The 15231-nt window shown below is 46.0% G+C and overlaps 2 protein-coding genes across 3 annotated transcripts in view; both read left to right on the top strand.

Annotated features, from left to right (window-relative positions):
• The first annotated feature begins 24 nt into the window (after positions 1–24).
• On the top strand, positions 25–13324 carry Med20 (mediator complex subunit 20). Its single transcript, XM_057751004.1, has 4 exons — positions 25–136; positions 3657–3811; positions 9276–9529; positions 11871–13324. Exons 1-4 carry the CDS (start codon positions 123–125, stop codon positions 12084–12086), a joined length of 639 nt encoding a protein of 212 aa, XP_057606987.1. The 5' UTR covers positions 25–122; the 3' UTR covers positions 12087–13324.
• Positions 3681–15231, top strand: part of Usp49 (ubiquitin specific peptidase 49) — a 77752-nt gene continuing 66201 nt past the window's right edge. For both annotated transcript variants that reach the window (XM_057750994.1, XM_057750993.1), the window contains exon 1: positions 3681–3811. The gene's annotated coding sequence lies outside the window, so the exon portion shown is untranslated. The remainder of the gene's footprint in view (positions 3812–15231) is intronic.

Genomic DNA, 15231 nt, shown 5'->3' with positions numbered 1-15231 from the left:
TATTTGCGTATTTCCGGAGCCCGATGTACGACTGCGTCCTGCCTTAGGTGGCTTCACCTCCTGTGGGCCTCTGAATTCTCAGTTCGGGTGGTTTGGAAGTGCCTCCTTTTTGACCCTACGCCATGGGAGTGACTTGGTAGGACTGCAAGGGCTTCTGTGGGGCGGAGCTTGGGGTCGTGAAGGCTCCTGTAAGCTTGTAGTGGCCCCGGGAGGGAGATCGGGACCGAACTTCTCGGATCCTCGCGGGCTGACAAAGATGTCCTCAGGTCGTGTGGAGCAAGGGACACCGTGTGGTGCTTCTTCTTTCCCAGACGCATCCCTTTGGCAAAGAGAGTGCTTCGTCCCTAGAGGCTGCCAGGAGTTGAACTTTCTTTTTCTTGGTATTTCTTCCTGTCCGTGAGGACATAGTAACTGTTGGGAGTAGAACCCAAAAGTTGCATATAGGGTTTTTGGACTAGGAATTATTTGCAGGCAGGGATAAAAAAGGGCGCGAGGAGAAAGTGCTTTTTACATTTTGCTTGCAATTATAGCAGCCTGGCTTTAATTTGTCCACTTTAAGATATTGGGTCTAGCGTCAGGGGGAGGGGAAAAGGAGCTTTGAGGATTTGGAGATCGGAGTTCAGGGTCATTAACTATTCAGTAATCACTTCCTAAATGTTTGAGTTAGTTTTGATTATTGACTTTTTATCTTAAACATGTTTTAAATCTCACTTGGAAAAAGAGAGGTGGCTTCTTTCCCTCCCTCCCTCCCTCCCTCCCTCCCTCCCTCCCTCCCTCCCTCCCTCCCTCCCTCTCTCTTTCTCTTGGTTTTCCAGACAGGGATCCTCTCTAGCTTTGAAGCCTGTCCCGGAACTAGCTCTTGTAGAGCAGGGTGACCTTGAACTTACAGAGCTCTGCCTGACTCTGCCTCCCAAGTGCTGGACACTGTGCTTTTTCTGGGCATTAATTTTTTTTTTTTTTTGGTTTTTCGAGACAGGGTTTCTCTGTGGCTTTGAAGCCTGTCCCGGAACTAGCTCTTGCAGACCAGGCTGGCCTCGAACTCACAGAGATTCGCCTGCCTCTGCCTCCCAAGTGCTGGGATTAAAGGTGTGCGCCACCACCGCCCGGCTGGGCATTAATTGATACTAGGTCTCACACTTTAAAAAAAAATCTTGGCAGTGGTGTGCATCTTCCCAGTTAGAGAGACCTGGAGGCCAGGGTACGTGAAGTCATGAACAGCAGGGTTGTTCTGTGAAAGTTGCCTGTGGGAAGTTCTTCAGGTAGCCCAGGCTCTTGCATGCTTTTTAGTGACTACACGTGCCCACAGTTGATGCCTGAAGCCTTATCTCAACCTTATCACACTGTAAATAGTGTCTGTCAGCGATGAAAATAGAAATCCCAGCCGACTCACTGAGCCCTAGAATCCCACCATGCCCCATCTTTATGTTTAATGGACCTTTTAGGCCAGGCTGCTCTGTAGCTTCTGATTCTTTGCCTCTGACTGCTGCATCCTGGGATTACAGGAGTGCGCCGCCATGCCTGCCCACCTTGGGTAATTGTACAGAGAAGGGAGTCCCTGGCAAAAAGGTTCCCTGCCTACTAGTATCACTTCAGCTTTCTCAGGATCCCAGAATTTCTGTCACAGGGTCACTTTAGCAAGTCTCTTCTGTTTCATATATTCCTCATTGGTGCTTTTTTCATAAAGAGAAAAGATTTTAGTAACAGTAGGGTTCTCCCTTAGTAGATTTATCTGATTGATTGTAAAGGAAGACAGGGTTTTTAAAACATAGTAGTTTGGGGGGAATTTTGATTTTATGAACAGTTAAATATCATCTGTGTTATTATTTATTCATTGTTCATGTTCATAGGTCTCAACCAAGTGTGTGTCTGTAATTCCAGTACATAGGTGAGCAGCAGCAGGATTGCTAAAAGTGGGGGGTCAGCCCCTGCTAATGTAGTGAATTCCAGATCAGCAGTGGCTGCAATGTGAGTTTGTAGTCTCCAGCAGTCTCTTTAAAAATATTTTAGCAGATTGCTACCTTGCCAGTCATTGTGACTCATGTCTTTAATCCCAGTATTCAGGTAGCAGAGGAAGGTAGATTTCTGAGTTAAAGACCAGCCTTGAACTTGGTCTACAAATTGAGTTCCAGGACAGCCAGGGCTACACAAAGCAACCCTGTCCCGGAAAACCAAATAAATAAATAAAATTGAATGAGTATTAGCAGGTCATGACATCCCTAGAGGCAGTGTAGGAGAGTGGGTAAAGAGCACAGGTGAGGCCCTTGGGAGGCAGAGGCAGGTGGATCTCTGTGAGTTTGAGGCCAAGCTGTTCTACAGAGCGAGTTCAAGGACACTTGGGTTACACAGAGACACCCTATCTCAAAAAAAAAGAAAAGAAGAAGAAAAGACAAGAAAACCAAATCAAGCAATACACTCACAGATGTGGAGAAATCAAACCAAACCAAACAGTCACAGATGCAGAGCCCAGCTGCAGGACTTTGAATCTTATCTGTACTATCCATTAACTGTACGACCTTGTGCAGACTGTTTAGCCTTTACAGTGCAGTTTCTCCAGTTGCAGTAAGTTGAGGTAGGACAAGACCTTTCTGGGGGCCACTGGAAAAGTCAGTCACTCCATCTGAAGGGCCACACCTTTGATCCCAGTACGTGGGAGGCAGATTTCTATGAGTTGGAGGCCAGCCTGGTCTACATAGTGAGTTCCAGGACAGCCAGAGCTACATAATGAGACCTTGTCTCCAAAAATAAAAAAGAAAAGAAAGAACAATCATCCGAAGGCTCACAGGTCTTACACATAGCTGGTGCTTGACAATAATTACCTACCGCTCCATGGGGAAGCTACCATAAGGTAGAAACCTGGAAAATAGTTGCAGTTCTTGAAAGAACTGTTGGGTATCTTTTTCTAGACTTATACCCTTGAGGGCTGCTTCACACTTTTAGTGCTGGTAAATGAGAACCACCACAGTGTCCAGAACAGTAGCCACCAGCCTCCTGTGGTTCAGGACCTGACAACAGCAACCTGTGACAGTTTATTTTGACTCACTGTTTGAGCCAAAAGAGTATGAGGTGGCTAGTTACATTGTGTCTGTAGTCGGGGGTGAGGGGAATGTCCCGCTCAGCTCTTTTATCCACACCTCAGTTAAATATAGACTCTCATAGATGTGGTCGGGAGTCTAAGAAATAGATCTCAGCCAAGTGTACCCTGTAATTCCAGCCCCTGGGAGGTTAAGACAGAAGGGTTGCTAAAAGAGTGAGGTCAGCTTGGGCTGCGTGGTTGTGAGACCCCGTCTCCAACAAGTAACCAGTGGTTGTCTCTCAGGTTGGCAGCATACATCATCACATTCATTGAACAACTCAATGATACTGGATGTGTGCAGTGGGTACCACCTAGAATCTTCACAGAATGTTGGCACACGTGTCTTCCCTGGGGATGTGGTAGAAAGCTTAATGTCCACGTGTGAAACACTTGAGACCTGTGCTCTGCCTCTTAGAGGAAACTCTTGCAGACTGTGGGCCTCTTGTCAGGTTTGAGGGGCAGGGATCAGAGTTAGTGTTATCTAACGTAACACCTAGCCCTGTTGGACTGTGACCTGTCTGGAATGAGTGACTGAGCCAGAGCACGTGTGCTCTGGATATCGCTGACTTGTTCTGTTTTCCAGTGTGTCCCAGATGCCTGTGGCTGAGGGCAAGAGTGTCCAGCAGACAGTGGAGCTCCTCACCAGGAAATTGGAGATGCTCGGGGCAGAGAAACAAGGGACATTTTGTGTGGACTGTGAGACTTACCACACAGCTGCCTCTACCCTGGGCAGCCAAGGTCAGTAGATGGCTGTGAGCAGATGGTAGGCCCTGGCTTGGAGTCCCACACACATTTATATTTATTGGCATCTATTTGCGGTGCTCAGATTGCAGTTTGAACCTACTTGTTTGTTTAGTTAAAATTTTGTTTTTATTTTTAATTGTGTGTGCATGCGTGTGTGCGCACGTGAGTACGCGCGTGCTCGAGAGCATGTGCTCCTGTGTGTGCATATTTGCACATGAGTGCAGGTGCCTGTAGAGGCTAGTGCTGTCAGATTCCTTGGAGTTAGAGTTACAGGTGGTTATGAGCCACCTGATATGGGTACTGGGGACTGAACTTGGATTCAAGCCCAGCCTGGGCTAGAGAGTGAGAACCTTTCTTGGGAAACAAAAATTGTCTACAACAACCAGAAGTACTTTCTTCACTAAAGAGTAGGTTGGGGCTGAGGGGATGGCTCATTAGTTGAGAGTACTGGCGGTTACTCTAGAGAACCCAGGTTTGATTCCCGGCATCCACATGACAGCTCACAGTCATTGTAACTCCAGTTCTAGGGCATCCGATGCTCAGTGCCTTCTATGGGCGCCTGATGTAAGTGGTGCACCGACACACACGAAAGCAAAAACAGTTGTATACATAAAAGTAAAATATTATAAACCAGCGTCCCAAGAGCTGATGCTGTAGTGGTAGAGCACACGCCAAGCATGTGTAAAGCCCCGGGTTCAATCCCCAGCAGTCCCCCTTTCTCAAAGTCCTTAGCTGATTTTTAAAAAGTTCAAGGCAGTACAGCTTCATGTAGTATGAATCAGATATGTAATTACAGTGTATAGTATGTTTTTTTCTTTTTATTTTTTTTTACACAGTTTTTTTGGGAGGGAGTTGTTTTGTTTTTTGTTTTTGGGTTTTTTTGAGACAGGATTTCTCTTTAGCTGTAGCTGTTTTTTTTGGAGCCTGTCCTGGACCTAGCTCTTGTACACCAGACTGGCCTCGAACTCACAGAGATCTACCTGCCTCTGCCTCCTGAGTGCTGGGATTAGAGGTGTGTGCCACCACCTGTAGCATGATTAATAAAAACCCAGAGACAGGTATTGGGGTTCAACCTGAAGGTCAGAAAAACAAAGCAGCCAGCTACTGGCTTTTACCTCTACCTCAGTCTGAAGTTACAATCCTGCCTCCAGGAATCTCAAAATGAGACTGTGTCTGAGACCTGTCTCCTTCTGTCTTTTATTCCTCTCTAGTACTGGGATTAAAGGCATGCGCCACTACTGCCTTTTTCTATGGTTTCTATGGCAAACTAGTGTGGCAACTGGGATTAAAGGTGTGTGTCATCACTGCCTGGTCTGTAAGGCTGACCAATAGGGCTGTTTCACTCTCTGGTCTTCAGGCAAGCTTTATTTAACATCACTACAACAGTGTATAAACCTGAGAACAGAATAAGATCAACTTTGAGTGACTCTGAGGGATAACATGCTATTAACTGGATTTGTTTTGTTTTTTGTTTTTCAAGACACGGTTTTAACTGGGTTTTAAAAGAGATGGAAGGTGTGAGTTGGCAATACAAACAGAAGGGATGGGTGCTGGAGATTCAGTGCAGAGCCTGCTATATTCAGCAGGGGGCAGCAGAGAGGCCAGTGCTGTACAGGGAAGGCCCTGAACTCCCCTACTCCCACCATCTTTCCCTCTTCCCATTACTAACTTTTTAAACAAAACCTCAGTTTTACTTTATTTATCTTTTGTTTTTAAACAGGGTCTCATTATGTAGCTCTGGCTGTTCTGGAACTCACTACATAGACCAGGGTGGTCTTAAAATCAGAGATTTGCCTGCTCTGCCTCCCAAGTGCTGAGGTCAAAGAAGTGCACCCTATACCCAGCTTTATTTTATTTATGTAGATGGGTGCCCATGGAGGCCAGAAGGGAGCATAGGATGGATCCCTTGGAGCTGAAGTTGCAGGCACTTCAACCCAGTGTGGATGTTGGGATCTGGACTCTAGTCCTCTGACAGAACAGTAAAGGATCAGAACCACTGAGCCATCTTGACAGCTTCTTGTTATCCCTGCTAGAATTGGAATTCCATCTTTTCTGCCCTGTGGGTGGAAGACCTTCCACATTCTCCTTCAAGTCCTCTTTTTCCTTTGATCTTTTCTTATGCTGACGTCTTAGATTTCTGGTCCCTTTCAAGTAATCACTCTTTTTAAATTTTTACTTTATATTAATTAATTAGGTCTTTTGAGGTTAGGTTTTCTGTAGCTCAAGCTAGCTGTGGCATTGCTTTGTAGCTGATGACTTTGTGTTTATGCTCTTTCTGCTTCTATGTCTCTAGTGCTAGGATCTTAGGTGTGCATCACCACATTCAGTTTATGTGGTGCTGGGACTAGAACCCAGGTCTTCATGCATACATACTAGGCAAGGACTATCATTACCAGATCCTTTTTGTTTGTTTGTTTAGTTAGTTAGTGTTTGTGTGTGCGTGCGCATGGTTGTGTTTGCCATGACATGTGTATGAAGTTCTGACTGCCTGAATATCTCGAGACAGGACCGCCCACTATGGATAACTAACTGGCCAGTGGATCTCAGGATCCACCTCTCTCTGCTCCCAATGCTGGGATAACAGGCGTGTGCAACCTTGCAGGCTTTTTACCTGGGTGCTGGGGATTAGCACTTAGGCCCTCACTGAGCTATCTTCCCAACCCCCATTCCCATTTTTAAAAGTAGATTTTTGCATCTATTTATATTTTTATTTCATGTGTCTGTACATGCACCCTAACAAGGAAATAAAAGTCAGGACAACATGCAGACATTGGTACTCTCTTACCATCATATGGGCCCCAGAGATCTTGTTGTCAGTCTTGAGAGCAAGAGCCTTAACCTATTGAGGTATCTTCCCGGCCCTATTTATCTTTTTCCGACAGGGTCTTGCTGTGTAGCCCAGGCGGATCTGAAACTTGAGGCAATTGTACTTCCCAAGCCTCTTGAGTACCCATGAGCTACCATATGGCGTTTACTTGGAGACTGGGTCTCCTTTCGTGGCTCTCCCCACCCCGGTCTCAGCCTTCCCAGTGCTAGGATCACAGCTTGAGTCACTTTTGTTTGCTGTTGTTGACTCCTGACCTTTTTTTTAAAAAATGTCTTGTTTTTTGTTTGTTTTTGCTAGGGGCAGATTGTAGCAGGTAAAGGTGCTTGCTGCTGAGTCCGACACTCGTGTTTTATCCCCAGGACTACATGGTAGAAGGAGAAAAAAGACTCTCCCAAGTGCCCTCCTCTGAATCATACACATCCTGTGACCCGCATGTGCCCATGCTGCTCAACATAAATAAATGTAAATTAAAAGACTTGGGGGGGGGGGGCTAGGGAGATGGCTTCATTGGTAAGCTTCTTGCCTTGTAAGCATGAGAGTTTGAATTTGGATCCTTAGAACCCACTTTAAAAGTTGGGTGCAAGCCAGGTATGGTAGTGCATACCTTTAATCCCATTCGAGGCTATCTTAAAAAAAAAAAAAAAAAATCCCAGGGCTGGAGAGATGGCTCAGAGGATAAGAGCACTGGCTACTCTTCCAGAGATCCCGAGTTCAATTCCCAGCTACCACATGGTGGCTCACAGCCGTCTGTAATGTAATGAGACCTGGTGCCTTCCTTACCAGCAGTACATTGTATGCTTAATAAATAAATAAATCTTTTTTTAAAAAAAAAAAAAATTCCAGAACTGGGGAGGAAGAGACAAGAGGAGGATTCCCTAAGGTTTGCTGGCCTGATAGTCTTGCTCTGGGTTCAGTGAGAGGCCCTAAATCAAAAAATAAGATGGTGACTCCACACTCGTGCACATATAGATAGCACTAATTGGACTTAGTGCATTCTTGAGAACAAAATAGGGAAGGACATGAAGGAGGAGGAGCAGGCAGGGTTTGAAGATGGATGCTTTTAAATGTATAGCAGATATTTCAAATTGTGGGCCTCTGTTCTCTCTTGTAGTGTATTTTGGTTTTAGTGTTTTGACTTCTTCCAAGTCCTATATAACCAAATATATTCATAGCTCTCCCTCCTTGGAGAAAGTCTGTAGAAGACCAGGTAAGAAAGGCCAAGTCTGATGACCTGAGCTTGATCCTCAGGACCCACAGGGAGAAGATGGATAATTCTATCCTAGGGTGGTGCTTTAACCTCCACCTGAGGGCTATGGTCTGCGCACATACACTGGCACACACAAATAAATGTCTGCGGGTAGGGGGAAGAGTTTAGAGCGGGGTGGTGCACACGCCTTCAATCCCAGCATTGGGAGGCAGAGGCAAGGGAATCTCTGAGTTCGAGGCCAGCCTGATCTACAGAGCTAGTTCCAGGAGTTCCGGGATAGCCAAGGCCACACAGAAAAACTCTGTCTCAAAAAACAATAATAACAACGTGTGGGGGGGTGGGGGGTGGAGAGATGATGCAACCATTAAGAGTCCTGTTCTTCCAGAGCACCCAGCACCCACATGGCAGCTCACACTTGTGACTCCAGTTTCAGGGCTTCTGACACCCTCATACTTGCAGGCAAAACACCAATAAACATAAAATAAAAATAAATTTAAAAAAAGAATGAAGAGAAAAAGACCAAACCAAAGCCAACCAACTAAACAACAGTAAAAATGAAGAAACTCACTTGACAGACTGGAAAGGGGCTTCACAGTCCAGCTTGAGGTCCCAGAGCCCAAGTTCCTCTGTGGTGTGCTTGCTTTCCTAGTTGTCTTCACTGACGTTTGCAAACATTGCCCTCACTCGCAGGAGGCACTGCTAGCTTTTTAAGGCAGCTCAGCTTGGCTGTGGCCTGCTGTGCTAGCCTAAAGTCCACAGTCCCCCATTCCAAAGCCTCTGCAAGAGCATTTAGATGTCAGATGAGGCACAAGCTGAGGTCCAGAGAGATGTGCCAAAAGTTGTTGCTTCTATTTTTAAGTTTGAGGTTCTGGGACTGGAGGTTGGGGCTAGTCCAGTACCTATTGCTAAGCCACACCACCAGTCCTTAGGCTTTTGTTTTTGTTTTGTTTTGTTTTTCTCGAGGCAAGGTTTCTCTGTAGCTTTGGAGTCTGTCCTGGAACTAGTTCTTGTAGACCAGGCTGGCCTTGAACTCACAGAGATCTGCCTGCCTCCTGCCTCCCAAGTGCTGGGATTAAAGGCATGCACCATCACCACCCAGCTTCAGTCCTTAGTTTTACTTATTATAAATGAGAACATAGAAAAGAGTTTCTGTATGGTTTACTAATCATGATAAAGTAGCCATCTGCAAGCTGCTCTCAGCACTCTGAGAATTGCCTGGTGTTCTTCAGGTGTATTTAGCCCCTGTTATCTGGCCGGCTTTTCCAGTTACCTGGCTCCTCTGGAAAAGGTAGCATTTAAGGATCCTTCCCCTTCTCAGACTGCCAGGGTTCCAACTACCAGCTGGCCTTGTTTGGTGCACTTGACCTGTCCTGGGGTTTGTTGATAAAAGTCCTGATCATGAGTGGGCCATCTGTCCCTTGCAGGCCAGGCCGGGAAGCTGATGTACGTGATGCATAACTCTGAGTACCCCCTGAGCTGCTTTGCCCTCTTTGAGAATGGCCCTTGCCTTAGTGCTGACACCAACTTCGATGTGCTCATGGTGAAGCTCAAGGGCTTTTTCCAGAGTGCTAAGGCCAGCAAGATTGAGACCCGGGGTACTCGCTACCAGTATTGTGACTTCCTGGTGAAGGTGGGCACGGTCACAATGGGGCCCAGTGCCCGTGGCATCTCTGTGGAGGTAAGACCTTGGTGAAGGGCAAGCAGAATATGCTGTGGGCTGCACAGTAAGGGCTCTGGAACTTTTCCAAGCCCTACTTAGTTCAGATGGACTCTTCAGTATCTCCCCTGCCTCTGTTACAGGGGTCTTTTGTTTGGGGGATGGGGGCGGGCAGATTTATGTCTCAGGCCTTGAACTTACTATGTAGCCAAGGATGATAAATTTATGATCCTCCTGCTTCTACCCCCAAGCCCTGAGATTACATGATATACTACTACAGCAGCTTTTTTCTAATGGTATTTATTTATTTAAGGCAGTCTCATTTGGCTTGAACTCTAATTCTTGTGCCTTCACCTCCTGAGTGGTGGGGTTACAGGTATATTTTGCCATGCTTGATTTGTGTGGTACTGAAGTTGCAATACAGGCCTTTGTGCTTCTGAAAGAGAGAGAGAGTCTTAGTCTATAGTTCAGCCTGGTCTTGAACTCATGCAATCCTTTTATCTCAGCCTACAAAGTACTGGGATTATAGGAGTGAGCCACCATTCTTGTTTCTCCAAGGATTTTTTAGATTTGTTTTTTATTTTGTGTGTGTGGGGGTGTTTTGCTTGTGTGTATGTCTGCTCCACATATGTGCAGTGCCCACAGAGACCAGAAGAGAGCATCTGACTGATACCCTGGAGTTGGAGTCAAAGACTTAAAGTTGCGAAGCACCATGTGGGTGCTGGGAACCAACCCCAGTACCAGGAGCAACAAACAAGTGATCTTAACTGCAGAGCCATCTCTCCAACACCTTGCTAGGATTCTTTTTTTTTATCTTTTCTTTAGCCATTCATCTCTAGCCTAGAATTGAAGTGAGTTTACGTCTAGTAAAAATCTTAGAGAGGCTCTCCTGCTGGAAAACTGAAGGCAGAACCAAGGAAGCAGAGGAATAAGGATATGGATAGGAACCAACCACCCTTCCCAAGAAAGGCTGGAATAGACAGTTTTCTGAGGGGTGTTTAGGAGGTGGGATGTCAGTCACGTGTCTGTATACCCCTCCTTAGTATGTTTTATGAGAGGTCTCCAGAGCTGTGGAACAAAACTGTCCCTTTTGGTACCTATCAGTTTTCATAGGGAACAAGAATATGCATATGAAATGCCTTCATCTAGCTTTTTAGTTTAAGACAAATGGCTACATTTGTTTCTTGTGGACGTAAGTGTACATATGCACAGCATGTAGGCGGAAATCAGAGTCAGTTCTTTCTTCCTACCATGTGGGTCCTGGGAATTGAACTCAGGTTCTCGGGCTTGCAGACAAGCATCTTTATTGACTGATTGCCTTCATCTTTGAACCTACGTATATCAGTATTGAAAGTGGAATATGGGGAGTATAGTGAAGGTTCACAGCCCCTCATGTGTCCGGCATTAACTGAGATTCAAAAAACAAAACAAGTTTGTAGGGCCTATCTTTTGAAATGTGTCATTTAGTAGACAAACAAAGCTAAAACACACTTTTGTTTTGTTTTGTTTTTCGAGACAGGGTTTCTCTGTGGCTTTGGAGCCTGTCCTGGAACTATTCTGTAGACCAGGCTGGTCTCGAACTCACAGAGATCCGCCTGCCTCTGCCTCCTGAGTGCTGGGATTAAAGGTGTGCGCCACCATCGCCCGGCTAAAACACACTTTTTTGAAGCTAGTTTAGAAATACCAGCTGGGCCGGGCGGTGGTGGCGCACGCCTTTAATCCCAGCACTTGGGAAGCAAAGGCAGGCGGATCTCTGTGAGTTCGAGGCCAGCCTGGTCTCCAAGAGCTAGTTCCAGGACAGGCACCAAAGCTACAGAGAAACCTTGTCTCGAAAAACCAAAAAAAAAAAAAAAAAAGAAATACCAGCTGGGCGATGGTGGCTCATGTCTTTAATCCCAGCACTCAGAAACCCTGTCTCTGAAAAGCCAAAAAAGAAAAACAAGAAAGAAATATCCTGAAAGGTATTTGGCTCAAGGGGCTGAGGCTGTTGGATGTCTGTAGTTGCGCCATTTCTGTAGAGCAGTGTAGAGAATAAGGGACCCCGAGGCTGGGAGTGCTGATGCCTGCCTCCTGTCTCAGCACTTATCACAAAGAGGCCAGCTTGGCTGCATAACTAGTTCAAGGCCAACTTGAGTTGCACAGTTAGATCCTGTCACAAAAATAAAAACCAGGGGGAACTGAGTCTGGGGAGTGTCCCAGGTAGAAAAGAGGACCCTAGTGGCAGTTTCTTTTCAGGACCCTCCAGGGCCAATATTCTCTAGCCTTGTCAGTTTGTGACTTTCAACGGTGACGGTGGCAGGAGGAGGGAGAGAAGCAAGCCTCATCCTCGTCCTTACCCTTGCCGTCTGTTCTTCTGTCCCAGGTGGAGTATGGCCCTTGTGTGGTGGCTAGTGACTGCTGGAGCCTCCTGCTTGAGTTCCTACAGAGTTTTCTAGGTAGCCACACACCAGGGGCCCCCACAGTATTTGGGAACAGACACGATGCTGTGTATGGACCAGCAGATACCATGGTACAGTACATGGAACTCTTCAACAAGATCCGAAAACAGCAGCAAGTGCCAGTGGCTGGGATCCGCTAGTGACTGGCAGCTGTCCACCTGCTGAGCTGTCACCTGGGTACTGCCCAGGAGGAGCAGGCTCCTGGGCCTCTGGCCCCAGCTGGTTCCCAGCTGTAGCTTGTGTTCTGGGGCTCTGAACTCCCCTCCTGACCCCGTCACAGCTGTTTTTTACTTCATCCCTTAACTGGATTTGGCTTGTCCTCAACAATAGTAATTGTGAAGGATGGAGAAACTTGGGCCTTTCCTGCTGTGAGGTAAAGGTAGGACAGGGTTGTTCCTGCCAGCCCTGAAGGGGAAACTAGTATGTGTCCCCAGATTCTGAGGGTTTGTTATCGGCCACACTGCTGTGAGAATCCCCGCTCTCCCCTTTTGCTTGATGACATGGCTGGCCTCCCCTGGAGATGGATGGGCGGCACGACTGGATTGCTCTCGCTTTCCGACCTGTTGGCTGCGGTGATTTGAGAACAGAACTGAGTCTGCTCAAGTGTTGGTTTCATCCTTTGAACTCTTTACAGTTTCCCTTTCTGTTTTGAATACTGTGACCCTATAGGCTAAGCTGCTGTAGCAAAACCAAAGCACAGGGCTCTTACTGCACATTTTTTTTCTTCCCTAATAGCTCAAAGGCAGTCAGTTCCACAGGGCAGAAGTAACTCTAGGGTTAGCACAATTAGGCTTCTTATGTCTTGTTGTTCAGGCACTGCCATACTGGTTTGCTTACCACAGGATCTAAGCACACTCATTAGCTCCGTATCACTTCTAGAAGAGAGAGGGAGAAGGGTGGTTTCCTTCCAGCATTGCTCAGATCTCTGCAGACACGCTTTTCTGACACTCGGCACAGCTTTGTTAGGGTCGTCTGTTGTGCTTCACAAGTTGTCCTCTTGTCACACTCGAGTGTGCCTTGAAATTATTCATTGACACCGTTGCTCACCTCCCTCTTACCTGCTACAGAAACAGTTAGCCAGGCTGGTATTTGAGATCCGTGTAGATAGGCTTGGGGCTTGGCAACATTGCTAGATATACAAAGTGTAGTGTGTCCCTGAGGAGTCTGTGCTCAGAGGACATGTTTCTGCAGCAGCTGTGAGGCACTGCTCATGTGCTCCCTGGTATTGACTGGCAGGGAAGCTCAGCATCCCTTCCTACCTGTAGGATCTGCTATCCACATCGGTTACTGTTACTTCTTGCTTTTGTTGTTAATGTTTATTTTATTTTTGTACTTTAAAAATTGAGATATGTTTTAGATATCACAATAAAATCTACAAATACTACATTTTGGCCTTCTGTTCTATATTTGGTCTTGTTGCAGTGTATCTACTTTGTACTTTTGATAGGTTGCCTCAAATCCTTTGTGGATGAGACAGTGTGCAGGCAGAATTTTAAATGTGCATGGTAGTGAAAACACAGATGTTAAATGCAGTAAACATGGACTCTTGGCTCCCACATAAGAAGGGGCTCAGTTTCTAAAAGATAAAGAGAAGTGTACCCAGTCAACATCTTCATTTTGGTGTGTGTGTTTTTTTTTAAGATTTTGTTTTTAATTTGTGTGTGTGTGTGTGTATGCTTATGCGTGCGCAGTGCCATGGGAGGCCAGAAGAAGGCATCAGATTCCCTGGATATGGTGTTAGATGCAAATTTGGGAGCTGAGAATTGAGTCAGTTTTCTGTAAGACCGGTAGGCACGCTCAACTACCAGGCTGTCCATTTGGTTCTTTTCTATTTGTGCTCACATGACTGGCTTTAAAATTGTGACATGAGCTCAAGCTTGAAGAATGGCCAGCCACACAGGTACTTTGCTTTGTCCTTGTCAATTAATAGAAACACCACACTGAAGGAATCTGGCTAAGCGAGCACCTGAAATGGAGCAGGTGATGACTCTGCTGGCAGACACTGGAACTGAACTGACTGCTGGGAAAGTCTGTATGTCACCTGGCTTTCATGTGCAAGTCTGTGGTGGGGCTTCTGAGAATACTGTAGGACACAGTTGTCATCTCTTTCTTGAAGGTTTGAGTTGCATTAACGTTGGGGTTATTTGTATAAGTTTAAGGGAGAAGGACATGGTTATCATCATTTTATATGTACTTGAATCTGGGGCTACTGATTTGGCCAGGATGGTTGGCTAGCAAGCCTCAGGAATCTGCTGAGATTGCACACGTATTGCTTTACACTTGCCTTTTTAGCTGGGTTCTCAAGTGCCATGCAAGCACTTTACTGACTGAGCTATCCTCGGTTCTGAGTCAAAGATTCTTGATTTTTCTTGCATTTCATTTCATTTTCCAACATAGCCATCCAGGTCCTATCATATAGCACAGTCTAACTTAAAATATGTAAAAAATTGTGAGTGTGGTGTGTGTGTGTGTGTGTGTGGTGTGTGAGAGAGAGAGAGAGAAAGAGAGAGAGAGAGGAGAGAGAGAGAGAGAGAGAGAGAGAGAGAGAGAGAGAGAGAGCGCGCGCATGTGCTTGGTTGTGTGCATTTAAGTGCAGTGCCTGAGGAAGCCAGAAGAGGGCATTAGATCCCCTGGAGCTAGAGTTATATGCAGTTGTGAGCCACTTGACATGGATGCTGGGAATTGCACTGGATTCCTCTACAAAAGAAGTATACACTCTTAATTCCTGAGCCATTTCTCTACCTGCACATTGGCTCATTTTTAAGGGTAATATAAATTATACTGAACTTTCTTTAGAGTCCATTAAAGCGAGAATTTAGCCCAGCACAACTTTAATCAGGAGGCAGAGACAGGAAGAACTCTGAGTTTGAGGCTAGTCTGGTCTACATAGTGAGCTCCAGGACAGCCAGGACTACATAGACACTGTCTTAAAAAAACAAAAATAAATAAGATAGTTTATGGCCTGCAAGATGGCTTGGCAGGTAAAGGCATTTGCCACCAAAGAGAACCAACTCTGTAAACATGCTGACTTTCACAGGTGCAGGTGCCGTATGCCATGTGTATACTTGCCACTAACATATGCACACGCTCGAGCACACATACACACACGTGCGCACACACTAAATACTTAAAAAGGAAAATTTGGAGAGTACATTTATGTTGTCCAGGTTTCCCTGGAGCTGAATTTAACAGTGAGAATCTGTGTAGGAAAGGCAAGGCTCGGGTTGACAGATGTGCTGGGCTGCCGGTTAAAGGGATGAGAACGCTGGTTTAGGAAGACAACTG

The sequence above is a fragment of the Chionomys nivalis genome, chromosome 19, assembly GCF_950005125.1.
Source record: "Chionomys nivalis chromosome 19, mChiNiv1.1, whole genome shotgun sequence".
Taxonomy (NCBI): Eukaryota; Metazoa; Chordata; class Mammalia; order Rodentia; family Cricetidae; genus Chionomys; species Chionomys nivalis.
Note: the sequence above shows the minus strand (reverse complement) of the source record. Positions and strands in the feature narration are given on the sequence as shown.